Raw genomic sequence first — 27,086 nt, 5'->3', positions numbered from 1 at the left:
TAACACCACCTTTTCAGGCTCTTTGGTATCAGAGACGGCGCTATCGGCGGGAGTGGCTTCCGTTTGCGGCACACAGACCTGCATGGCGGAGAGGGTAACCGTGGTGTTAACAGTCACACACCAACAGAAACACAATCAGTATTAGTTAGCAACACTGGAGATGGTTGTTAACGCAGCATGGGGAGGGGGAGGAGGGGCGGTCGCCCCTGCCTGCTGGAGTGTTTTTTTCATGCACCGTCAAGTCAATTTCCACACAGTTAGAGGTCACTGCAGCAGGCGAAGAGGTAGAAGATGGGAGGAGGCTGTAGAAAACAACAGATGAACCCATCGATGAAGGAAACACCCACACAAAAGGCAAAAGAAAAGACGGCGTTGAAGTCAGCAGAGCCTCATTAAAAAGTCTTTTTCCTTTTTAATTAAAAGCTCTATTGTAATGGCACTGGATGAGCACATTACATGGTTCCCCATTTCACAAAAAATCCTGTTAGTACGTAAACTGCATAACATAAGTTACTTAGGATGCAAAAAAAAATATAAAAATATTGACACCTCTCATGCATTATTTGCAGCAGGCATTATGGGAAACATCTGGCAAGCATCCTTCATTTCCCAAACAGTTCACTATCAAGCTAGTGGACATGAAGCAAAAGAAAGAAAAATTAAAACCACACAAGAAAGGTTTGGAAATACAAGCAGACTGACTCCTAAATGTTCAGCAGCAGCTGAAGCACCTCGGTGGAAGAGAACGTAGGAGGTGTGGAAAGAAGAAGAGGTTCTAGCGGCTGAGAGGTGGCAGCAGAGCATGTGGTTACAGCAGCCTCTAGTGTCAGCTCGGGGGTACTGCAGGGAGCCCCGGCGTGTCTGCTGAGCAGCACAGAAGCTATCTCCTCTTCCAGACTCTACAGCGTCGCACACACAGATGCACACAGTAGTAGAAGCAGCACAAGAGCGAGGAAAAGGGAAAACAAAGGAGAGGAAGCGATTACTCGCAGCGGTTAAACAACACAGCTGAGATGGTGCAAAAGAGACCCGAGCTCAAACCAGTTTCCTTTACTGATAAAGTTCTCTTACATTGAGAATTTTGTTTTTATCTCCAGAGAATAAACAAACACTTTTGAAGATTAGCAAATTTCTTCACATTATAATCTAAAATTCTGAAAGAAAAAAGTCATAACTGAGATAATCTTTTTGTTGCATACAAAGCATTCACACTTTAGTGATCCTTTTTCTCTTTATTTTTATTCCTTGTTTTTTCCCCGTACGTTTTTTGATTCATAAAAACTCAATCACACTTTCAGCGATTCAAGCAATCTTGGTATCAAAATGTTCAGCTCATTAACAACATTCCTTTTTGTACTTTTTACACCTTTTGTGATTTTATGCATTTTATGCAATTTTTAGCCCCTTTGAAAATAAATAGAAATTTTATGAAACTATTTACATTTTACACTATTATTTAAATTGTATGCAAATTTTTGCTTTTTTCACACTATTTCTCAAATATTTGTGCACTTTCTGCATTTATGGAAGTTTGGTATCAAAGCATTAAAGCATGTCAAAGACAATAATGCTACAGAGGTTAAGGGTCATTTTGAATTTAAATATTTTAGCAATATGTTAACATTTTTGGCTAATTTAGCATCTACAGGGGTTTTTGAGCTACTGTGGAGTTAAGCTAGTATTTTAGCAACATGCTAGCTTTTCTGGCTAATCAGGCATCTACTGAAGTTTTGGGTTAATTTTAAGTTAAGCTAATATTATAGCAATATATTAGCTTTTTTTCATAATTTAGCATGTACTAAGTTTTTTTTTTTTTTTTTTTTTTAAATTCTGACTTAAGCTAGTATTTTAACAACATGCTAGCTATTAGAGGCTAACTTGGCTTCTACTGAGGTTTTGGGCTAATTTGAGATAAGCTAGTATCTAAGCAATGAGCTAGCTTTTTTGGCTAAATTGGCATCTACTGAGGTTTTTTAGGCTAATTTGGAGTTAAGCTATTTTAGCAGTATGTTAGCTTTTTTGGTTAATTTAGCATGTACAACAGTTTTGTTTTTTTTTTGTTTTTTTTTGTTATTTGGGGGGGGGGACGATAATTCTAAGTTAAGGTAGTATTTTAGCAACATGCTATTTTTTTCTGGCAAATTTGGCATCTACTGGTTTTGGCCTAGACTTGAGCTCTGCTGATGTTTTAGCAATATGTTAACTTTTTTGTTAATTTAGCAGGCACTAATGTTTTTTTGGACAATTCTGAGTTAAGCTAGTATTTTAGCAACATGCTAGCTTTCCTGGCTAATTTGGCATCTACAAGGGTTTTTGGCTAATTCTGAGTTCATACCTTTTATATAATTTTCAAGAAATTCTTTAAATTCCTTGTGCACTATGCAACTTTAGTAACTTTAGCATTATGCAAATAGCATTAGCATTTTCAGCGAATGCCTTCAGCAATTATAGTACATTTCTTTAGGAAAAAGCTTCAGCATATTCAGCAACTACATTCAGCAAAGAGCATTCACACCAGCATTATCGCAGGTCATGCAACTTTTCTTGTTAAATTGGATTTCTTGCAATAAACTGTATAAAAGTAAATGCTATTTTGCTTGATTATGATTCAAAAATGACACATCAAGTAACCATAAAATGGTACTGCTGTTTTTTATGATAAAAATAACATGCAGATAAGAATATAAACTTCACTTTGTGTAGTTCTGTACTTAAAGATTAAAAACATCTTCATCCCATCAAAGGAAGAAGAAAAAACCCAAAATTAAAAAAAAAAAAAAAGGTTTAAAACAATTAGATATCTTAAATGCAAAATAAGCAATTCCTGTAAAGAAAACAGTTTAAAAATGATTATTTTTTTCGTAAATTCTCTTCATTCCAGTCGACACAACACCGGCTGTTGTGTCTTGTGGACTGAAAAACATCCAGGCAGACGTACCACTTGTTGCTGCTGTACGCGTATCGTTGAAGCAGGAGAGGAGGTGAGACGTTTCTCCCACTGGCTGGGCTGAGGAGGAGAGGGAGGTGGGGCCTCCATAAAGGAGCGTTTGAGCTGGCTAATGCTAGCTTGGTGTTTCAGAACCTCTTCTTGGGTCTTATCATGGTCCTATTTGGGGAGGTGGGGAAAGAGTGGGGGAAAAAGGAGGGGATGGGGAATAGAGCAAGCGGGATGAAAGAAGGAAGACGTGGATAGACGAGGAGGAAAAATTAGGGAAGGATAGATGCAAAAAAAAAAAAAAGTTTAAAAAAGCAAGAGATGATGGAAAAATGAAACAAAAGAAGAGAAAAATGAAATGGAGCAGGGAGAGGGGAGAGGCACGACAAAGAGAAGGATGAGGAGGGAGGGCATTCTTCAAATCCTTCAAATAAACATTAGCCTGTCAATCTGGAGGGAAACAGGATGGAGGCTGTGCTTCACAAAAGCCTTTTTTCAAGCTAAAAAAAGCTGCATTCATTGGCATTTTTTGTGATTTAAATTCTGTTCTGTTTTGTTTGGCAACTACGGCTGGGTATTGATAATAATTTCCAGAAACAATTCAAATCAAATTTTTTCAGATTTTTTCGATCCACTCAATTTAATTTAATTTCGAGTTTACACATTTATACACATTTGTTTTGAAAAACGTTAATAATCTGCTATGTGTTTTAAATATTTTTATATTAATCTGATCCAGTTCACATACTGTAAACTGTATTAGTGAAATAATCAGATAATAACATAGTGTTACATGGATTCTCAAACGAAAAATCTCCAACAATTGTTCTGCCTCTCCAAGAGGACGTTTCAGTTTGGCCACTAGGTGGCGAATGCGCTATAGCATTACACCTTATTCCAAAAGAAGAAGAAAGTATGTGTAAAAACTGGTGTTTTAGACCAAATAATTATACTTTAAAAACATTTCCTTTAACGAGTTTGGAAAATTCATACCTGTAAGTTTATAAAGATGTTAATTTAGTCAGCAATTTGTTTACGTCGACCGAGCGTTAGCATTAGCCGTCCTATAGGAAATTCAATTAAACATTAGCATCAAGCTAGCGGACTTTAGCATTATGTGCTAAATCGATTTATATTTTTATGAATGGATTATTGATCTGTTTAATGCTGCTTAATTCGATTAATCGATTTTGTCAACCCAGCCCTGTTTGGAACCATTCATGTGCAGCATTAGGCTTCAGTGAAACAGCGCCCTCCATCTTGCTGAGGATTTTCCACCTTGAATTAGGTCAGGAACTGCAGGCAGACTGCACAACATGGAGCCGATTGTCATGTTTTGTTATGTATCCACATCCCATCAACTCTAGCATTGTTCTTCTTAGCTTTAGATGTTTTCCTGTCAGTGATTTTAATATTTCACAGACAAATAGGTTTTCCTTTATTATTTTAGATTGGTCCAAAACAACAACAAAAAGGTAAATCTATGCAGTATTTAAGGTTAATTTAAGGGTAACTTTTACCCTTGAAACACCTTTCAATACTCGTTATTAAAATGAACGATGTCCCCATCGGCTTCACACTGCACAGACAAATGTTTTAGTATGTTATACAACCAAACCACACCTCTTGGAAAAGTGACAGCCAATCACCAGAAAAAAAGTCAGCTTCTTGTGTGGGTTAGGAAGGCCAGGTTAGTCAAGTTAGATACATCTGCCTGGTAATAATCAAACAGTTTGACCCACAAATAATAATAAAAAAAAAATTATAAGCATTCATAATGCACAGAACATGCACTGACCAACACGTAAACATTCATTTTCACAAAGCAGCTGTTGTGAACATCTAAACTGGGGAATTGTCCAAGTAAATGTTTGAACAGTTTCTAGGCTTTTCTCTGGTAAAAGTGTCCAGTTGAGGTTGAAATGTGGCCTTCAACTTCACTGAACTTTTACTGATTTGATCAACTCAAGTACTTTATAAAACTCTCTCTACCCATAATTAGCTTTATAAAAGACAGACTTAGGTCATGCAATGTTGCTTTAGTGTTGTAATGATTCACATAAACACTAGTTTTATGGCTTCACAAACAAGTAGTATTTAGAGTTATCTTCCACTCAACACTTTTTTAGTGCTCCTGTTACTTCTGGTTCAATAAAGTTGAAAAAGATTCAAACAGAGTGATTAGAAGTCTGACAGATACAGACATTTAAAGACCCTCCCTGCAGAAAATACGTTTTTTAACATGTTCTTGTGGTATTTTTCTCATTATGGAGGAAATGTATGAAGAAAATGAAGCTTAACGCTGCATTTCTTTGTTCAAATTGTTGTGAATCAGGAGCAGATGTCTGTAAAATGTTGTCCGAAAAAGATTGTACTCTATTCTGATGCATCCATGGACAACGTTGTTGTCCTAGTCTGAGCTGGAATCTGGATCAAAACTGAACGACTGGATAGCTCTGATGTTACTCGCCCATTTTTGTTACGCTGGTAATGTTATGTTGGGGTTGTAAGTTATGGAAGCGTTTGTGACTCATAGTTCAAAATAAAAGTCAATACTGGAAATGCTTTTTCATTTTCACAATGTACCTGCATTATTTGTCTCTTAAATAAAATGAAAAAGCAATTCTCCAAATGTTTTTTTCTTCTAAAAACGGCATAATCATAATGAAAAGATCATTGGGAACGCTTTGGAAACAGATCAAAAGATAATCGAAGTGGGACTTTAAATAACTGGGTTAAAATTCAACTTATAACCCGTTGGATGAATTCCAAATTGCATTAAAGGGCCTTTGATCAGGAACAGCTGCTTTTTGAAAATCAAGCAAATGAACACTTCAATAAAAAAATAGACTCATCAATAAGCATACAACAGAAGAATAAACAGAGTCATGCAGGCAGAGCCTGAGAGTGCGAAAGGGCAGCAGTATGTACAGTACAGTACAGTACAGTACAGAGGAGCTGGTAGTTCTGATGGCATCGGAGTCAGAAACGTTTAATTTCAACCATCAGACGGCGCCAGTACAAACCTCCAACATTAAATTACTGTGCCTCACATAAATATTGTCCCCATGCACTCTCAATTGGCTCTGGAAGGCAGACATACAGCACAAATAAAGACAAATTATGAAATTAAAACCATAAAATACGCAAAAACAAACTCAAAAAATAAAAAAATAAAAAATCTCTGATAGATTTGTGAGCAAAAATACCCCCAACCAATGAGGACAGAGATGGGTACGAGCACAAACTGCACTTTGGGTAACGATCTCTCAGAAAGGAAATGTATATGGTGTTTGTACCCATGTCAACACATGCACACACCTTTAAGCATCCAATGCACCACAACCGGCATGCACATAAACCCAGAGAGACTTTCAGAAAACATGAGAATAAATCAACAGACAGGAACTGAAATTGTGAAAAAGAAATAGATGCACCCTTGAGAGAACCACAGTTACTATCAGTGTTTTAATACCAATGAAAAGTCTGTCCATTTAAATAAATGGGAATCTTTATTAATTCAGTTGAGCTTCATGTGATCATATTAGGACAGCTTCAACCATCAAACCGACCAATACAAGCGAGGAAATGATACAAGATCCTTGAGGAGCAACTATACTACAGTACTATTCAGATAAAACCCACACAGAAGGAGAACAACATAGAAAAAGTCCCACTTAGTTCAAATAGAAAGATGCTGAAACCATAAAAGCAACTCGGCTACGACTTCAACCTGTAAAGCATGCTGGGTAAGGACAGGCCCCACAAACCTGGGAGGGCATGGCTTCCACTTTAACAGGGCTCAAGTCCGCCTCTTTGACCTTGAAAGTGGTAGTCACGGTGATGGAAGTGAGAATGAAAGGATGGAGGGATGAAGAAAGAGACATGGGTAACGGGAAGGTTTCTCTCCTGTAGCTTTAGTGTTGGGAATCGTGTCGGAGAACCAGCTCCTACATAAACGTTTTCAGTTTTAAACAAATATTTCTGATTTTTTTTTTTTTAAGTGACTAAATTACTTGTCATGCACAACTCCGAATAAATAAAACAACATTAAAAGCAACAAAAAATGTAAAGATAAATTAGGGGATTTAAGATTAGATATTCTCAGGTGTGAACTTAACTTCCTTAAATCTGTTTAAATGCTTAAAATATGATTTTATTTCTGACGTTTATTTAAAAAAAATATACAAATGAAATATAATTAACCTTTTAACACCAGAGCTCCAGTGTTTATGCTCTTTGATTTACTGTAACTTTTCAACCGTTAATGCGATCAAAAAGTTTCAGTGTGTTTTAGGTGGCGATTCGATTCACGAATCAAATCATGATTTTTACTTTTTACTATGTTTGTTGCAATGTGTTTGTCTTTTGACTCAATTTATGAAAATTGAAATATTTGTATTAAATCACCAACATTTATACCTTTATTTAGAACAGCGGATCAGAATCAACAAAACAGATAAAAGCACAAAGATTTAAACTTTTTTTTCAACCTTCTGGTTAAGTTCAGCAGTAATATACACAACATAAAAAGCATAAAAATTACAGCTGTTTTGGATCATTTAACAACAAAACTTGAAAATGCTTTCCACAGTTTTCCATCTTCAAACTTCTTCAACATTTTACGTTACATATTGGTGCAGAAAAAAGTGAAAAACGTTATTTTTCATATCAGCGAGGCTGTGTTTCTCCGCTTCAGAATCCGTTGAGAGATACGTTAATCGCTCTAACTGCTGAAGAGTTACCTTCAACAAAATAATCTTAAGCTATTTTTTTTTCAGAAGTTATGTCAGTGAGCGGAACTTCAGTCTCAGTTTTTGAATGGAACAAAAACTTCTCGCTAGTTTTACTTTGAAAACAGGAAGCTTCACACACACAAAGATTTGTTTACTTCCTGTTACGGTGACGTTGCTCTTTAGACTTTCCTTTAGTTCATAAACTTAAAATCCAACATTACTCTGCATTTCAGAGCAATAAATACATCGTCCCTTGATAATATTTTACTACACTTGACTATATTTAGAAAGACCGCGAATCCGCGATTTTTGACGTCGCGAATATTCATACTCAAATTTTCGGGAGCAGATTGCGAGTATCTAAGTACTCTGATACTCATTACAGCTCAATTAAGCGTCACTGGTGACGCCTTAGGTGTTAAATGTATTTGATGGGGCTGCAGTAGTTGAAACCAGATGTTTAATTCAGCTTAGAGGAACACCATGACTGTATTCTGTGTTAAAAAAAGCAAAAGTTATTAAAAAAAACATACATTTTGGCAGAAGTGTTGCAAGAACTCTCTAAACCACTCAGAATATTGTTTCATTTTAGCTCATTGCTCCTGACAGAGCTGGAAGCGGTGCATTATTCTTGCATGTCCGAGTGCAGTTTCAAAAGAACTGCTTCTTAACAGCTTAAAATTAACTTTGCAGCTGATTTCTTTTAATTCTACATATTTATCCAGACTCTTCTTTCCTTGTAAAACTAAAAACTTCGACTATTTTCTTATTACAGTTACATAGTATGATTTTATTGACCCCATCAGTATTCCATCAGGTATTTCTCTGTACATCAACCTCTGGTGTTAAACATTATCGTCTATGTAATGTTACGTCTTTATGGAACAACTATGCATGAAAAGAACAGGTCAAAAAGAATCAGCTTTACTTGTTTCTACCCATTTTAGTGAGCTATTATACAGGAAAAACTTAAAAGATGTCTTCTAAAACCAGAATGAGATACTTTAGTTTTAATATATATTCTTAAATGTTAAATATATCTTACAAATTTTAATAATAGGCATTATTCTTATTCTATATTTGTCTTTTTCCTCTAAAAATCTAAATATCTATCTGTTCTTTATTCTAACACAAAAGGAAGGATATATAAATATGTGAAAAAGTGAATTAAATGATATATTGGGTGATTTATGCTGCAGGGTCGCACATCTCCTGCAACCAGGTGGCGTCTGCATGGTGCCTGATGTGAGGAGGGGTTAAAAGTGAGCCTCTGTGTTTATCCGCCTCGTCACTGACCGCCGCTGGCAGCATTGCTTTTCTTTTACTGGACATGGCGTTCTCGAAATAGCACAGAGTCAGGCCGAGGGGCGTGGCTAAAATCAGGGCTAGGACCAGAGACTGGCTCGCCGTCAGCATCACGGCGAGGAGGAAGAGCACAAGGAGGCAGGGCAGGAAGAGGGGGGAGGGGTTGAGGAGGAAGCGGTGCAGAGATGCGGTGAAGTACGAACGGGAGAAGGCGGTCAGAGACGGAAGGGAGGCGCGGGACATGACGGAGAGAGAGGAGAGGGAAGCGAAGGAGGAGATGGCGGAGCGGGTGGATGAAACTGTGGGTAAAGTGAGTTGTGTTAAGTGGGAAGGAAGCGCAGCGAAGAATTTACCGAATGCTGGAGTTAAATATTTGGTCAGAAAACTGACAAAATGGGTCCACTTTGAAGTAATACACCGAAAAATCTGGCGTAATTTAGATGTACCCGCGTTTAAAAACATACATTTGGTCGCTGGCATTCTAGACAGTGGTCTCAACAGCTGCTGCCACAAAGCAGGAGACAGAACCATCAGTTTGTTGGGTAATCCTGAACGGAGCTTGGTGGGCAGACACCTGCTTCCGTTCCGTCCCAAAACACTGAGAAAAGATAAGATAAAAGAAGCCCATTTAACCACGCCCCCCAGGCAGAGCCACCCCGGCCAATGTGCAGCTGTTTTTCTGGTTTCAACTCTGCAGCCTTCATCAAATTTCTGGAGCTCTGACGTGTTAGAAGAGGAGGCTGAGTGGGGGGGCGAAGGAGTTGGAGATCCGAGATCAGCCAGCTGCTGATCGGAGAAAAAGGAGAGGGTGTTGGAGGGGAGGGTCCACAGAGCGTGAGGCGTTTCTGCGCCGCCAACACGGTCGTCGTCTTCAGAGATGTCTGAAAGCCCGCGGTCGAACTCGGAGATGGAGTCGAGGGAAGGGGGGATGGATGACAGCGACGATGAGGAGGAGAAGGAGAGAGGGAACATGAAAATAGACTGGAGGGAGAGATTATGGAATAAAAATGTGAAAAGGAAGAAACAAAAAAAAATCAGAGGACAGAATTGAGCCATGAAAACAAATCAAGTGTAGCCAACGCCGTGTTCGATTATTCATGCCATGAGATGAAAACAAAACGTGACGCCATGCGGGAGGAACGTGCGAAAAGCAAAATCAAAAGGAGTGTGTGTGAAGGGAAAAAGAGAGAGGGAAAAAGACAAAAAAGATTAGTCAGTGAACAAACACTGCAGTTTAGCTTCAAAGTGAGCATAGCAGGGTGCAGCTTAGTGCAGAGTACAGTGGGAACAGCTGTTGCAGTAAAAGTGTCAACACGGGATCACCACACAATCCGGAAGTGCTGGAAAACGATGAGGGGAAAGGTGGAGGTGAGGAAAAGAAGGCAGGAATCATGTGCTAAAGAAGACCCAGAGCAGGAGCACAGAGGATTATTAAAAGAAGATTTTGGGCTTTCTCCAACAGTGGCCTTAAAAAATGTATATATTTTTCTCCCTACTGCCTTTTATTCATCTAGCTAAGGGGTCTGCAACCTCCAGATCCACATGTGGCTCTTTTATCTCTCCTCAGCCAAACATAAAATAAGTCATGGAGGCTGCTGACCCAGACATGTCGACCGTCTGAGTCAGCAGCTCCCCTAACCAAAACTACCTAAAGAAAACAAATAAACAAAGCCCACAAACTAAGACTACCAACCGCAAACTAAAATAACAAAACCCAGCAGTGTATGACTGCTGAGGACAAAGACGGGAAAAGAACCCAAAGAAAAGAAAATTATTTTTAAAGTCGGGATTATTTTATTAGCATTCATTTAATTTAGATTAGTTACATTTATAAACTGATGTCTGAGGTCCACATAGATGATACAATATGTAGGTTTTTACATCCCTGTTGACCTGAAGACGTCTTGTTTGCTTTTTTCCCTTTTAATCTTAAAAATAAACATCTTAGTAGAATCTATTTATTAAAAAAAAAAAAAAACTCAAAACATTTAGAATAACCTGAGCTTTTTATTAAAAACACAATTTTTAATCATATTCAATCATTTTGAACCACATTTGTTCAAAACTTTAACCACTTTAGTGTAATTTATCAAAATAAAAAAATCTTTCAGAGACTTTTATTTGACTCACTATAATTAAAAACTAGAGTTGTGAACATTAACGAGATTAATAGACCAGAGTTAACGCGTTAATATTTATTAACACCGTCAGAAGTCCTGCTGTGCAGCTGTGAGATCAGCGTAATAAAACTTCATCTGCGATAAACATAAACTTTCTTTTATATTCTGTGATGGAGATTTTATTAAATTAAAGAGATAATATGCCATTTATTTGTAGTTTCTGGACAAAAGCATTTTTTATTTAACGTAACCAAAAAAAAAAAAAAATGTGTCAAATAATCGCATTTAATTTTTTTCCAGTTTGCAATTAATTCATTAATTTTTTTAAATTAATTCCCGGCCTCGTTAAAAACACAAATTTAAAGAACATTTCTACAGAATTTCTGGCAGTAAATGAAACTTTTTTTTGCTTTGTTGTTTGACATGTTAAGAATCTAAACAGAAGTGACTAAACTTCACTAACCAATCTGTTTTTTATTCAATCGTTACCAGTTTTCATTAAAGCTAAAGGGCCTAAATAAAGGGATAAAAGAGCCACATGTGCTCCGCAGACACAGGTTGCAGACCGCTGATCTAGCTGAACACGCCACGACCCGAGGGACATTTTAAATAAATAAATGAACTTTTATTTCTGAAGCAGGGACACCAAAGTGCTTTGGAACAACAGAAAAAAAATCCAACTAAAGTGTAAAAATAGTAAAACAAAAATAGGCCTGACACATTACACAAGACACAGTAAAATAAAAAACAATAAATGAGAAGAAATAATGCCTCAAACTAGTATTTAAAACTATTCTTAAAAAAATAATGAGGATTTAAAAAAAAATCAGAAGTACATAAAAACGATATATTAATAATCATATCAAGTCAAGTTTGAGTATAAACTTCAAACAAGTCAAGGTAATATGCCTGGGTTAGCTCTCCGACCTCTTCACTCATCATCTGCTGCACAAACATTTATTTTTTTCATAAAAAACAGTCAATAATATGCTAAAATCCCAGTTAAATAGTTAAAATAGTTAAAACAGTTTAAGCCAGGGGTGTCAAACTCACTCGTACAGGGGGCCAAAATGCAAAACACAGTTTAGGTCGTGGACCGAACAGGATAAACATTTATTAAACACAATATAACAACATTTTTAATGTAACTTTTATCATTACTATGGAAAAAAACAGTCAGGATTTTTATTCCAGAATAAATCAATTTAAACCTTAAATAACTTTCAATATTTTACTCTCCATAAAAATATATTTTGTTAAAATTGTACAAGTAAGAAATAAGCGATAGATAACATCGGGTCATTAATAACTATAAAATAAAATGATCCGGAGGGCCGGATCCGGCCCCCGGGCCTCGACTTTATTTTCACAGTATTTTCTGCGTACACTGTGCTGTAAAGTTACAACGCTTCAAAAACTCTTCTCTTTGGTTTAAAAGGGAAATGTGTTTGATCTGCTCGACTCAAAGCCTTGAAGCTTCTAATACTGAGCATCTTGTGTGGAAAAAATAAAATCCCAATGTGTCAGAGGTGACAGATAAACACTGAAAATGTATATTTTTACCACTAATTTCGACCAAAATCTAAGTTTTAAGGAGGAGCAGTAAAATCTGTTTACTGTTTGGTTGAGGATTGTGTTAAAAACTGCTGTTTACAAAGTCATAAATGATGACGCCGAAAACTTTAATCAAAGCAAACTATAACACAGTTATCATTTTTTTAAAAACATTTAAACCAGGAAATATATTGGATCTTGTTTCTTTCTTTACATGAGGATTGTTAACTTAAACTATGTAATATTGAGGTTTTAATTGAAACACATTTCTAAAATGTTCTGAATCCTTTTTCTTAGTGTACAGTAAATAATTAGAGAAGCTTTACACACCTTTGAGTCAGACTGGAGCTCCAGGTGGGGGTCATGTCCGTTCTCGGTGGTATCCCTGCCAGCCTCCGTGATGCTAATTACCGGCGCTAAGAAATGAGAACGTCACCGAGGAGTCAGAGGTTTGCTTAGGAGACAACTTTCAATTCAAATCTTACAGTGAGATCTGTGAAAACTGTAGTCATTTATGTTAGGAGTTCCTGTGCTATCTTTGAGTAAAAAAGTTGTTTCTGATAAAAACCTATTGTTCAAAATAGTGGTTTTGTGCCTGCAGTAGACAAGTCTGTCCAGCAGGGGGCACTATCAGATGGTGAAAAAGATGCCACATAAGAAACTGGGGTACACAACCAAAATGGAAATAAACAAATAAAAAAACTAAAATAAATTACCTCTGTGGGTTGTGTTTTTTTTGTCAAACAGTGTCTAATGTGACCTCAAACTCATGTTTCTATATAGATAAAAAACTGAAAACATCAGCCATATCTTTGTTTTGGATACACAAACCCTCTTTCTTTTCATCTCCATTAACAGCATGACAGGAAACACATGTTGTAGCCATTTCCTGTATCTAGTCAAACACTGAGAATTTCAGATTTGTCCAGAAACTGATCCTGTGAAATCTCCCTCATTGTTTACACTCAGCTCTCCTTTTGTTGCTTGTAGCGTAAATGTTTCCTGTTTGATTCCATGCTTCACGCTTGTCTTACCTCCATCCAAACTGCGGCTGATGCGCTTCGATGACGTGCGTTCAAAGCTGGGAGCGGGTCGGTCTATGAGAGAGCTGGCCAAGCGGGTCTGGGCCTGAGTCCGCCCGCTGTAGCGGAACTTGGAACCCAGAGTCAGGAAGCGGGCCTTAGTCGGAGGTTCTGGTGTGTTTAACCTAAACACAAAAAATACAGGGCTTCAGAATGATTGGCCATGAAATTTTACTTTAAAACTTTTATTGTGCAAGTAAGAAATGAAAAAAGAATGCTTCAATGGGAATCTAACGTTAACAGTAATTTAGAAAAGGAAAGTTGATAACATTTCTACATGCAGGCTGTAACTGAATTAAAATACCTTTAATTCATTTTGTTGAAAAAAAATGGAAAAAATTGAAATCGCGACTTTAGAACTGAATAGAATAGAATGGTGCCTCGACTGAATCGTTACATCCCTAGCAAACAGGATATTAAAGGCTCCAATCCAGTCGCATAGACACGTATATAAATGTCCAGGTGTGCTAACACAAAGTAAAAACAAAGCAAGCATAGACAGTAGTTATCATTTCCCTCAAACATCAGACATTGATATTTAGTAAAACCCAATGGAGCAGTAACTCCGCTTAAAGACCAACTCTGATGAAAATTGTGTTTTTAACATGTTCTAGTCACATTTTTCTGACGATGGAGACATTGTATTAACAAAATAAAGATTAAAATTGCATTTCTGAGTTTTTTTTTATTCAAATCTTTGTGAATCAGGACCAGACAAAAAACTGCAGTTTGAAAAATATGCTGAAGCTGAGCTCTCAGCAGTGAAGAGGAGAAAGGGGGCGGGGTCGCTCCAGACTGACTTGGTTCAACATCCATCTGCGTGTTGCTCTACAGTAAAATGCTTGTGTTTCTTCTACCTGAAGAAGCTGTGATTCTCCACGCAGACCTTCCACAACCTTTTGGCAGAGCGATGATTCTGGAGTTTGAATCCCACCGTACTTTCGAACTGCTCCGTCTAAAAAGGCAGAAAGCCACACCCGGATTTTTGTTTTGGACTTTGGACCTCACACGTTAACTGCTCTCAAGGAGTTAAATCAACAAACCTCGCCTGGTCGGATCTTGATGTAGAAGTTGTTCCGTTTGTAAGAAATCTTGAGTATTTTAGGCCAGGCAAAGCGATTTATCCGCAGTCTGTCTTTGTAGACCAGGAGTCCGTTGGCACACACACCCAACATGATGTCCACGCCCTCGGAATCCTGCAAAATTATTATAAACAAACAAACTCGTCTTAAAAATATGTCAAATATTCACACATGGAACCAATTTGTCCCCACTTAATCAAATCGCACATCAATTGATTTTTAAAGTAGTCCGCGGAGTGGAGTTCAACTGTAACACTGTTAGAAGAAGACAAACTCGCTAACAGCGCTTTCAAATCAAACGCCATCTGGTAATGTCAAGGCCGTATTGATTACGGCTGCGATTGATCAGAGGAAAAATCTGTTGGACTAATGGAAAAGGCAAAATGCGGATAATGGACAGTTTTATGGGAGCGTGCACACATCATAGCTTTGTCCTTGTGTTGCATCAGCTAACGTATTGTTGCGAGTGCTTTTGGTAAGTGTCTATTTATGGACAGATTTTTATCAGCCTAAAAGCTCAACAGTTCGGAGTAATCAGGAAGTCTGTGCATATTCCGTTATCGTTTGTTTTTTGCTGACTAACTGCTGAAACCAGTTCAGTGCTGAATCAAAGACTTCAGTAGATATTTTGACGAACATCTACTTTGATACCATTTTTTGGAAAACCTCAGAAAAGTCTTCGCTCGTTTGCTTAGACCATGAGTGGGCAAACTGCGGCCCGTTAAACTATTTAATCTGGCCCGCCAAACTGGAAAAATGACCCGTATTAATTAAGGCCCAGTCCCACAGGATTTGACGGCCATATCACGGGTAAAAAATGTGGAAAATCTGCCACACGCGCTAACTCTATGCATGTTTGTGGAATAGCAGTGATACAGACGCTGGAGTCCATTCCACTGCCAGAGCACTGCTCAATCACGTTTAAGCGCCACCTCCCACACTCAGCCGCGAAACAGACGCCGTAAGCAGTGGTACAAACGCAGAGCGGCCGGGTAAACGACCGTGCTACAGCCGTGCAACGCGGAATTTCGGCGCCCAAGCGCATGTGTCGCCGTTCGCTCTACGGTCAAATGTGGCACTGAAACTGCTGTTGCACATCGGTTCCACTGGTGCCACACGCAGTCACCCACGGACTAAATTTTTCCATCCATCCATCCATTTTCTTGACCGCTCTGTCCCTTTCGGGGTCGCGGGGTGCCGGAGCCTAACCCGGCTACTGAAGGGCGAAGGCGGGGTACACCCTGGACAGGTCGCCAGTCTGTCGCAGGACCTCAATCACACACACATTCACTCCCACAGTCACACCTAAGGACAATTTAGAGTCACCAATTAACCTATGAAGCATGTTTTTGGACGGCGGGAGGAAGCCGGAGTCCCCGGTGAAAACCCACGCATGCACGGGGAGAACATGCAAACTCCACACAGAAAGGTCCCAGCCGGGATTCGAACCGGGGCCTTCTCGCTGTGAGGCGAGAGCGCTAACCACTACGCCACCGTGCAGCCCGGACTAAATTTTTGTGCAGTTGAAAAATTCTTTCTGCGTGTAGTAGTGGCCACGTTTTGTACCGCGTGTATGCGCATCTATTCCACTGCCATATCTCAGCCGGTGCACTGCCAGTCAACAGCGTCTGTACCACGGGGATGAAATTTCTTCCGTGCTCCAGCAGTGATATGGCAGTGAAAGCCAGTGGGACCGGGCCTTTAGGGCCAGCCCAGCCAGCAAGACCAGGTGGGCTTCATTTGGCTTGAAAATGGGCAGAAATGTGGGACTCGATCGGGTTTGTCCACAGTTTCCGTGGTCCCCACATCTGTGTTTGCCCACAATGGCTTAAGTGGACACTCAGTGAGTTGGTTCGCTACGCTAGCCATCCACAGTGGAGCTCGCTAGCTTGATACACTAGAGCTTGCTAGTTCTCTACTGCGGTGAATGTACAGTGGAGCTCAATAGCTTAATAGAGCAAAGCTCGCTAGCTCGCTACAGCGGAGCTCACAACAGTGAAGCTTAATACACTAGGGTTTGCTAGCTTAATACAGCAAAGCTTGCTAGCTCAATAAAGCGGAGCTCAATAGCGTGCTATGTGTCGACTGGGAGGCTGGCTAGCGTAGCGACCCAACCCACTGAGAGCCCATTTAAGCCAATATGGGCAAACACTGGTGGGACATTTTCTGCCCAGTCTGAAACCAAATGGGGCTCACGTTACCTTGCTGGCTGGGGGGTTTATCAAATCGATGAATCGATTTGAATCAATTTAAGCTTCACAGATCAATAGTCAATTGATAAAAATATAGATTGATTTAGCACATAAAGCAAAAGTCTGCTAGCTTGATGCTAATGTTCAATGGAATTTCCCATAGGGCAGCTAATGCTAACGCTTGGACAGCCTAAACATATATTGCTGACTAAATTAATACCTTTATAAACTCACAGACATGAATTTTTCTAACTCTTTTAAGAATATATTTTTAAAGTAATCATTTGTGGTCTAAAACAGTTTTTTCCTCAAACTTTCTTCTTCTTCATGAATAAGGTGTAATGCTATAGCACGATCGCCACCTAGTGGCCAAACTGAAACGTCCTCCAGGAGAAGCAGAACAATGTTTACAATGTTAATGATCTGAACATTTTTGGTAGAACTTCTCCTTTTAAGAATCGCTGTAGGCTATAAGGAAATTATCAATAACCAGCTCTAGTACTAATGTTTTATTTTCCTTGTAGCTCAGGTGTCTCCCCACAAATGATGCCCTACAAATAAATCCACCTTTGTTCAGGCAGAAAGTTATCCTGCAATTCATGTAGTGTTTAAAGATTAGTTGTTTTTACAATATTCATGTGCAATTTCCAAGTCAGACAGTCATTTTTCCGATTATTCCAACACCACATGAACGCAGCATTTCCTTGAGTTTGAGTTTGGTGCAAATTGCACTAAAATGAGAACAAAAACCACCGTTTTGAAATAAAATCTCCAAGATGTTCTGTTTTAAAGTCATTTTCAATCAGGATAAAGGCTTTTTTTTTTGTCCAGATCTCGTGTTATTTCTCTCTTTCACAAGGTGAATAACCAAAACGCGCCTCAAATCAGCTCCTGGTCTGGCCAATCCGTCAAATTGTAGAACCCTCTGTGGCCACGCCCCCTTTAGAGGAGATTTTGGAAACAGGCTTCAGATCAACATGAAAAATAGCTTTTTAAGACATTTAAGTTGAGGTAACAACTTCAAAATCATAATTAAAACACTATTGGGAATGTTTTTTTTTTTATAAAAAAATTTTCATAGAAGAATTAATTATATTGACTCATTTATTCCCACAACTCTGGTTTAAAAGACAAACAAAACAAAACTTTTTAATCATGATGCCCTCCTCCAGTAGCCTATTCCCTCCTCGTCCTAATTTTAGTCCACCCCCTAACCCCTTACTTTTTTTAGTCATACTTTTTTTTTGTAGAATCCATTTCTCTTGTGAACATTTTAGCCATTTCCTCTGTTTTGCACAAAGACACAAGAATGTACTCAAACAGAAATGGAAACATGCACACGGTCCGCTGATGACCCGCTATCCCAGCGAGAGAGTGGCCGTTCCCATGGCAACGGCCTCCCCTAAATGTTTGTACAGCTGACACGCTGTGTTAAAAGGGACACAAACGCGCAGACACACCGGCGTGCTTTCCCCACATCAAAGAGGCTGCGCTAATCCTCAGATGTCAACAACAACCGCGATGAGAGGAAGCGGGAGTCGTACCTTAGCGCGGTGCAGGTCCACTCCGTACATGGACAGCTTCTTGGCGTTTTCTAAAAACTGGATGTCAGCCTGTGCTGGTGTCATTCCCCTACAAGCAAAGAAAGGTAAGAAGGTATTCAAACAAGTGTCCCCTGACTCCACCTGAGCTACATGCTAGTTCATAGGCTGGGATGCACAACATCATCTGTTTTAGAGGATGATTGCATAAAAAGTGACTAATATATTGGCAAAAATGGGATTTTCTGTTGATGCATCTCACAGATGTAGTCATTTATAACAGCTTAATGCAACAGGATTCAACATGTCAGCTGTTGTCAGTTCACGTCTTTACGCACCAAATCACCTCTATTACTATTTCAAGGAGCAAAACTGAACCTCATTAACCCTATTTCACATCATTTACTTAATGGAGGGGCTTCTGTTCACATGCAAGATGGTGCCAGAAAAAAATCTTTAGCCAGAAGCGGAAATTTCGCAACTTTAGCCGGTAAGCGGAAATTTCCTAAACTTTAGGAAACCCTTTTAAAAAAGACATTTTGAAACATTTTCAGAACGATCAGCGTTTAAATGTGACTAAATTGCAACTGTCTAACAGTTTAGTTTATAACTATACCTGTTTACCTCCAGAGAAAAAGTCGTCAAAATGCAGTTTTTTTTTTACTGATAGAGCCGGCAAAATACAGTTTTTTTCTCTGTGAATTAACTGATTAGAGTCGGTGAAACGCAGTTTTTTTTCCTCTGGAAATCAGCTATTTGCCAATGAAACCCAGTTTTTTTTCTCTATAAATCAGCTGATCAGAGCCGAGGAAACGCAGTTTTTTTCTCTGAATTAGCCGATTAGAGCCGGTAAAATGCAGTTTTTTTCTCTGAATTAGCCGATTAGAGCCGGTAAAATGCAGTTTTTTTCTCTGTAAATCAGCTGTTTGCCAACAAAATGCAGTTTTTTTCTCTATGAACCTGCTTATCACATAAGCAGTTACGGTAAGGAAAAAAGGTCAAAAGCTTAAAACGGAGGGGTTCCATCGAGGCCAATGATTTCGGACACAAATTATGTTCTCAGCAAGGGGAGGGACTTCCGGCTATTAATTTTTGAGCGCCATATTTTTTCTCTGTGGCCAGATTCTCTTGACTTGATCCGCTTCATCTACTCCTTTGGTTTTACACCAGCTATCCAAAAACTATAACCAAGCGCCAAAAATCCAGACAGGATTTCACCCAAAGTCAATCATTTCTAGTTTGCATGAAACGGTTTAAATATACAGCTTGTCTTAAAGTTGAAATATCATAATTGCAGCCAAAACATGCTTGAAATGATAACTACATCAGAAAATGACAAAACCAAGTATCCCTATATAGACCCTACTCAGACCAAACAAAACAAAATCCCGTCTGTTCTGACTTGTGGGACTTGTGGAGCTCCAGAATCTTCTCCTCCATCTCTTTGTTCTGATTGGGTGCAAACGTCTGCTGACTGATGAAGTCCAGAGGGCGGGGCTGGTCAGGTTCATAGTCCCCAAACTCCGCCTGTGAAGCATTAACACAATAATCCGTTAACAAAATCCAAAACGCAACCCAATGTGTTAGATATAGTTTATACATGCATACAGCTGAGATCAGGAAGTGTGGTGCTGTACCTGCAGCGTGTATGAGCCCAGCAGAGCGTGAGTGACAAACGAACAAGGCAGACGTCCGGACGCCACGTCGTCACGAAGCTGAAGACACAAGAGGTACCTGAAGGGAAACAGGGACGGTTTTAACTGAACAATAAGGACTCCAGCCTTCATGAAAAAGCCTAAAACACAAACACTGATTTTACACAGTCTGCCAGCAGAGATGAAATGTTTGCATTAGGGAATCCGTCTGTTTTGCATTTTTCTTTGTGTTTTGGATTTCTGTGCGTTCGGGATAAACATGAGCCTAATCTGCACATCCAAACTCTGTTACGTAACATATACATTTGCATGGTTGAAGTCATGAACTGTCCTGCGGCTAAAAGGATTTGTAAACATTTGACAGTCTGTGGGCCGATTTATTCTTGCGGTCCGGTTCAAAGCTTCTTATGAAGTAGGTCGATACGTCGCCCAAAACAGGACAGTTTTGAGGCAGCATCAAAGCTACAATGATGGAGCTGAAGTGTTGAATTTGGAAAAATAAACTGACATATTTTTAAGCATCATAAACTGCATGCTAACTTAAAGTTTACCCTCCAAGAGAAGCTTTATCTTAAACAACCTTTGCAAGCTTAGAAAAGGTGGAAAAGGCTGTAAAAAAATAAAAGAAAACTGCAGGGATGGCCTGTCTAAGCTGTAGACGCAGCTGCACGTTTCGTCATCCTGAAATGGCCATAAAAAGACGACATGTTAGCGAGTGTTTACCTCGTGATGTCTTCAGTGAGCAGCGAGGGGTCTGGAGGGTAGAACTTGACATTGAAAGAGAACTGCCAATTGTTACCTGGAAGAAAAAAAAGAATCTATTTAAAAATGATTCACACTGAACAAGTTGATGGTTATGGGGATACTTTGAGAGATGCAGTTATTTAATGTTTTTGGTGTTTTTAACATGTTCTTTTGACAACTTTTCTGATAATGAAGGACACCAATAAAGAAAATGAAGCTCAAAATTGCCTTTCTGAGTTCTTCTTTATTAAAATTGTCAATCGGGACCAGATGAAAAGATGCTGTTTGAAAAGTTTTTGAGAAGTTGAAAATAAGATGGGCGCCACAAGCTTCCTTCCTTCTCCAAGCTGTCAGCTTTAAAGAGGGGGCGGGGTTACTTAGCACCAACGGTCCCGCCCACAATTCAGAGGTGAATTTCTAAAGAACTATCGCCACTCTGCAGAAACTTTGTCCTAAAATAGACACATTTTGGCTAAAAATTGTATAATTGTACTTTTAAAAAACACTAGAAACACTTTGAAAATAGCTCCAAAAACAATCAGAGTTTAAAGATTAGAACACAAATAAGGCTGCGAATCTCTGAGTAACTCACGATACGATGTGATTCACGATACATGACTGCTGATAGTATCTCAATATGAAAACATTGCAATAATCAACATATTACCTTGGTAATCTATGATATATTAATATTTTTAAAACAAATATATGTTTTTTTTTCTTCAAAACCATTTTTAAAACAATTTAAAACACAATATGTTAATCTAACACCCTTTCCAACATTAATATAAAATGATCAATAAATACTAACGTGTCTACATAAGAATTTAATACATTTTAAAGTAACTAATAAACATGGATCCAATTAAAAACCAAAAACAGAGTATAGCAAATGGCCTTCTCACTTCAAATAGCAATACATGTGGAAATAATAATTAATAATGCTGCATTTTGATTTATTTTATGTCAGATAATTTACTATTATTGAGACACAATTTTAATGTTCAGCCCATGACCATGTTTTTTTACAGTGCTGGTATCCATATCCATCCCCCTCCTTTCATTAAAATTTCCTGCACTTTTCTTCATCAAAATCAAAATCAACCCTTTAGTCATGTGTGTACGAAGAAAGTGCACTCCGCTATACCCGCGGTACTACGTTTTTAGGCATTTAGGCAAAAAAAAATATTGGTACGGTAAAAATTAATCACAGTTTCAGACAGCATCCTTATATTTTACCGTCATGCTAACGCGATGCGCCCTCTGGTGGACTTTTTTTTGGTATTATTCTACGAAACCGATTAAGAGCAAGAGAGAACCGGTAATGGATGAAATATCGCAATAGTTCGCAATACCAGTATTTTATCCCATCTCTACTAAAAATGTATTCTTGCAATGCAAAATGTAACCATTGTAATGATAATAACAAGGACAACTGCAACACAACTTCTTTTCTGTTCTTCACACACTCCTGAGCTCCAGTTTCCTGCTCCGTTTCCGTTCCTCCAGAAGGCCACAACTGAACTCGCACGTGCGCACACACCACTGACAACACGATGGAGATCGCACCATCTGGGATATTTAGCCTGACGTTACATGGTGACCATTTCTTCCTCACATATCACACAATCCCCCCAAACCACACAAGTACAAATATTCTTTAGGATCTTTCTGATCTGATCTGCACAACCAAGTAAATTGTTTATTTTTTGTTGTAGTTCTGTATCAAAACACAATTCAATCTTTAGAAAACGTTCCTTTTTACATGTTTTAAAATACAAATCTTTTTTTTTTTATGTTCAGTTAGAAGCTTTGCAACCACTCGGAGTGATGGCTCTTCTCTTTTCTTGCCGTTCTTTCCTCTTTTTCCTGATGTGACAGCTCACGCATGCAGGCCAACATCTGTTTATCAGCATTTATGATATTTACAGCATTCCTTCCTGCCTCATTACATTCTTCACGATGTGGAAAACGTCTTTTTACTGCGGCCGAGGGGTCATTCCTGCTCCACTTTGACTCAATTATCTCACTACCCTAACTTTGTTATTCTGGTATTTAGACATAAGCGAGCTTTCTGTATATGATAATCTAATCTACTTCAAGTCAATTAAAAAATAACTTACATTTTTGCCCAAAATAGATATTTTAAAGTTTGTCTGAAATGCTGAAATGTTACAACCCAAAACTACAGAAATCCTTCTTTTTTTCCATTTAAAAACTGTGAAAAACTTGTTTATTAAATTCCTAACTGCTGCTTTGCCCTGAAAATAATTGAGGCGCTCTGGTTTGAGTTTTCAATTAAAAATGTTTAATTGTCGGCTGAGTTCAGAGTGAAGATAAAACTTAATTGCTGACTGCAGGCTGCAGACAGAACTCCGTCAAACATGTTATTAGTGTGGTTCTGTGTACACAAACATCTTCAGGGAGTGTGCAGACGCTCAAATAAACAACAGGCCGAGTAGTGCCGTTTCTCTCTCTCCGTAAACTTTCATAGAAAGATGCGCAGCAGGTATTTCCAAACAGCTAGAGCACAGTGTGACATGGACAATATATATATATATATATATATATATATATATATATATATATATATATATGTATACACATTTCAAAAAACATACATTACACTCACACATAATCGTAAAATACACATTCCTTACACACCCAAACATTACTCCCTCACATATGGCCATAAAAAAGTTTTTTTGGAGTCTAAATTATAAGTTCTGGAAGGTTTTATACAGTGTTAAAGCTTGTTTGACTTATAGTGTAAACAGGAGGAGCAGAATATAAACAGCAAAGGGAAGAAACCCCATTGTAACTGTCATGACTGTTGGTAAGAGTTTTGAGTTATTATCTTGAAAACCTCTTAAAGGAAATTTTGTATTAAAAAAAAGCTGACAAATAAAAACCTAAAGTTATAGGACTATGAAAAAGTTACATCTGAATAAACAAAACTGACCATCTAGAACAGGGGTCTGCAACCTGAGGCTCCAGAGCCACATGTGGCTCTTTTATTGATTATTTTAGCCCTTTGGCTTTGAAGAAAACTTCAAAGTTAACTAATTAACTAGAAAAGTTGCATTACCTGAGATATAGCTAGTGCGAATGATTTTACTGAATGTGGTCACTGAACATGCTAAAGGCATTTATTTTAATTGCTGAATGTCATGAACATGTTGAACGTTTTGTTACATAACTTGCATAATTTGCAGAAAGAGCACAAAGAATTTAAGGAATTTCATTAAAAAATAAATAAATAAATAAAAATAAAAAAAAAATAAAAATCGCAACATTGCTGAAAAATTAGCTTAACTCCAAATAATTTCAAAAAACCTCAGCAGATCCCACCTTAGCCAGAAAAAGCTAACACGTTACTAAAATGTTAGCTTAACTCAAAATTAGTCTGAAAAACCTTAGATTTCAAATTAGCCAAAAAGCTAGCATGTAGCTAAAATACTAGCTTAACTCAGAATTAGCCCAAAAAACCTCAGTACATGCCAAATTAGCCAAAAATGCTAGCACGTTGCTCAAATACTAGCTTAACTCCATACTAGCCCAAAAAGCTCATTAGACGCCAAATTAGCCAAAAACGTTAGCCTGGTGCTAAAATATTAACTAAATGCAAGAAAAGCCAAAAAAAAAAAATCTCAGTAAATTAGTCAAAAAAGCTAGCATGTTTCTAAAATACTATGTCTATTCAGAATAATCTAAAAAAAAAAACTTGTTAGATGCCAAATTAGACAAAAACGCTAACACGTTGCTAAAATACTAGTTTAACTCCATAGTAGCACAAAAAACATCATTAGATGCCAAATTAGCCAAAAACGTTAGCATGGTGCTAACATTTTAACTAAACTCAAGATTAGCCTTAAAAACCTCAGTAGTGTTGATACGTTTTGATACCAAACTTGCATAATTTGCAGAAAGTGGACAAGAAATATGTGATTAAAAGCACAACAATTGAGCAAAGTTTTAATAATTGCATACAATTTCAATTGTGTAAAAAAATTCATGTTAATAATTTGATTCTTATTTTTTATTTGACTGCTAGATTCCCAGAAATCAAAAGCAGATGCTTTTATTTTGAAGGGGAAATAACTTACTGCGGATTTGTCTTTTAATCTCCTTCATTGGATCGAGCCAACACTAAAGGTGCAAAAAAGAAAAACAAAGAGTGATGAAATACTGTAGACACAATCAAGACATTCATAAACAATAAGGTATTAACGAAAACAAATGGAGAAAATTGATCTGATATCTTTTGGCAAACTGAACACATACTTCATGTGTATAATAATTTATAGAACATATAATATTTAACAGCAAAATCACATCATGGATTTTAAAGAACAGAAAAAAAGGGACGATAAATGGCCAACTTAATGTCATTTCTTGTATGTATGTGACGACAAACGTACTTTTTCATCGTGGGTGTCCTTGTACGTCAAACCAAAGTAGTCTTTTTCCAGAAGGTTGAGGTGTTCACACACTTTGAAGAACAGGTACTGACCCTTCGCCCGTTTCTGAAAGAAACATCAATACTTAATGAACATTTTTTATTATGAAATATTAAAAAAACACAATAACCACAAACTTTTCTACACAGCTAAATAAGACCCTCCATGATATTGTGGCAAATATTTATGATTGTTGTGGCAGCTTTTGTGAAAAGTTGCAATGTTTTTCATTATTTTTTTAAAAACTCCTAAAAAATTAATTTGTTGCTAAAATTGACATTCTCATATTCCAACTCTTTTTATTGTGACATGTGCACTAGGAAAATACAGAGACGAAACAATTTTTTAATTTTCTGCATCGATGAACATGTTGACGATCTTTTTTTTTTACAGATTCACGACAAATTGTTAAATCCTTACTCAATTAGGTCAAAGAGGTTTGATCAGTACTTATTGACCTGCTTCTAAAAAACCATTTCAGTGGGTTGGTCTTTTTGTAATGTGCTCCATCCCTCTACCCCTAGGTCTCTAGGCGACAAATTCCCTCTAAAATGTAACTTTTGGCCGTAAAATCATCCACGCATGCTTGCATGAATGCAAACACTCAACAGCATCTTTTAGACAGTGAGGAGGTCAGGAGTGAGAGGGTGGGAAGAGGGAGAAGAATTGAAAAGAGTAATGCAATTATGTAATTCTCATTTCTTTTGGGTGAGTCAGCACAGCCTCTGGGAAGAGGCCGCACAGACGGGCGTACAGTCAGGGCAGCGAGTGTGGCGGACACAGAGCTGTGAAAGACGGCATTTTTCTTTTTGTGCCGGAACCGCCGAAAACATCTGTGGCATTTTTACTTTCCTTCAATCACAGACGCCACATCCAAAGGGTTGGCCAACAGCCAGGGAATGTGAGAATCTAACATTTGGAAAGAACTTAGTCCATACGTACAATTACCAGGACATGAAAAACAAAAGGAATCTTTAAAAAGCTGATTCGGATCATTTGTTTTTCTCCTCTTGAATCATTCCCTTGTTAAATTGGGATTGTACAATACCCCTACAGGCATCAGTAAGTTGGAACCCTACAGTTATTGGTACTTTTTAGCACATTTACAGATGTCAGCTGGACGAGGAAGTGAAGATCTTCATGGACAGAACTTCCTCCAAAATCCTGATTCTTTCTCCTTCCAGTTCACCAAAGAATCTTTTAGGTAATTCTCCAATGTTTATTGACTGTGATCAATACATTCAATCATTGGTTTCTCAGAGTTCTTGATAAAATAATCAAAGCTAACATCAAAATGCTCTTTCATTGATTTACAATTGAAACTGGCCGCCAAGTAGTGATACGCAAAACACAGAACTGGGTTAATCTCTCAGCAAATGATTAGTCCTGTCAGCAATTGATACTCAAAGAACAAGGATGTGTAGATCTAAATCCATTTACAGCAAAAGTTCTGTTGAGCTTAAAGTCCCTCTTTTGATCCATTTTAAAAGTGTTACCAGTGGTCTTTAATCTAAACTTGAAAAAAAGAAAAAGTTATTTTTTTGGGAGATAGATTCTGAAAAGCAGCATTAGTTCATTAGAAATTCACCTCTGAGTTGACTGTTTATGCTGACTAACCTTTCCTGGGGGACAGCATAATCTCACAAATTCACACTTTTCTTTTTTTTTTTTTCAAAAACT

The 27,086-nt window shown here is 37.9% G+C and overlaps 1 protein-coding gene across 9 annotated transcripts in view; it reads right to left on the bottom strand.

Moving 5' to 3' along the window:
* epb41l2 (erythrocyte membrane protein band 4.1 like 2) overlaps positions 1-27,086 on the bottom strand; it is a 59,288-nt gene that overhangs the window by 5,952 nt on the left and 26,250 nt on the right. For 4 of the 9 annotated variants that reach the window (XM_024291420.2, XM_024291417.2, XM_024291424.2 and 1 more), the window contains exons 5-18: positions 25,368-25,472; positions 25,053-25,095; positions 20,926-21,001; positions 20,185-20,281; positions 19,950-20,074; positions 18,551-18,638; positions 14,776-14,928; positions 14,590-14,687; positions 13,685-13,857; positions 12,981-13,066; positions 5,962-6,021; positions 2,939-3,106; positions 732-899; positions 10-78 (exon numbers count right to left, since the gene is read on the bottom strand). In XM_024291420.2, the coding sequence (XP_024147188.1) occupies positions 10-78; positions 732-899; positions 2,939-3,106; positions 5,962-6,021; positions 12,981-13,066; positions 13,685-13,857; positions 14,590-14,687; positions 14,776-14,928; positions 18,551-18,638; positions 19,950-20,074; positions 20,185-20,281; positions 20,926-21,001; positions 25,053-25,095; positions 25,368-25,472 (1,509 nt within the window). Of the gene's footprint in view, positions 1-9; positions 79-731; positions 900-2,938; positions 3,107-5,961; positions 6,022-7,392; positions 9,958-12,980; positions 13,067-13,684; positions 13,858-14,589; positions 14,688-14,775; positions 14,929-18,550; positions 18,639-19,949; positions 20,075-20,184; positions 20,282-20,925; positions 21,002-25,052; positions 25,096-25,367; positions 25,473-27,086 lie in introns of those variants that run through there. The other 5 variants (XM_024291421.2, XM_024291425.2, XM_024291419.2 and 2 more) reach the window with 4 other exon arrangements.

Source organism: Oryzias melastigma, linkage group LG24, assembly GCF_002922805.2.
Source record: "Oryzias melastigma strain HK-1 linkage group LG24, ASM292280v2, whole genome shotgun sequence".
Taxonomy (NCBI): Eukaryota; Metazoa; Chordata; class Actinopteri; order Beloniformes; family Adrianichthyidae; genus Oryzias; species Oryzias melastigma.
This window is presented reverse-complemented; position numbering and strand designations above follow the sequence as displayed.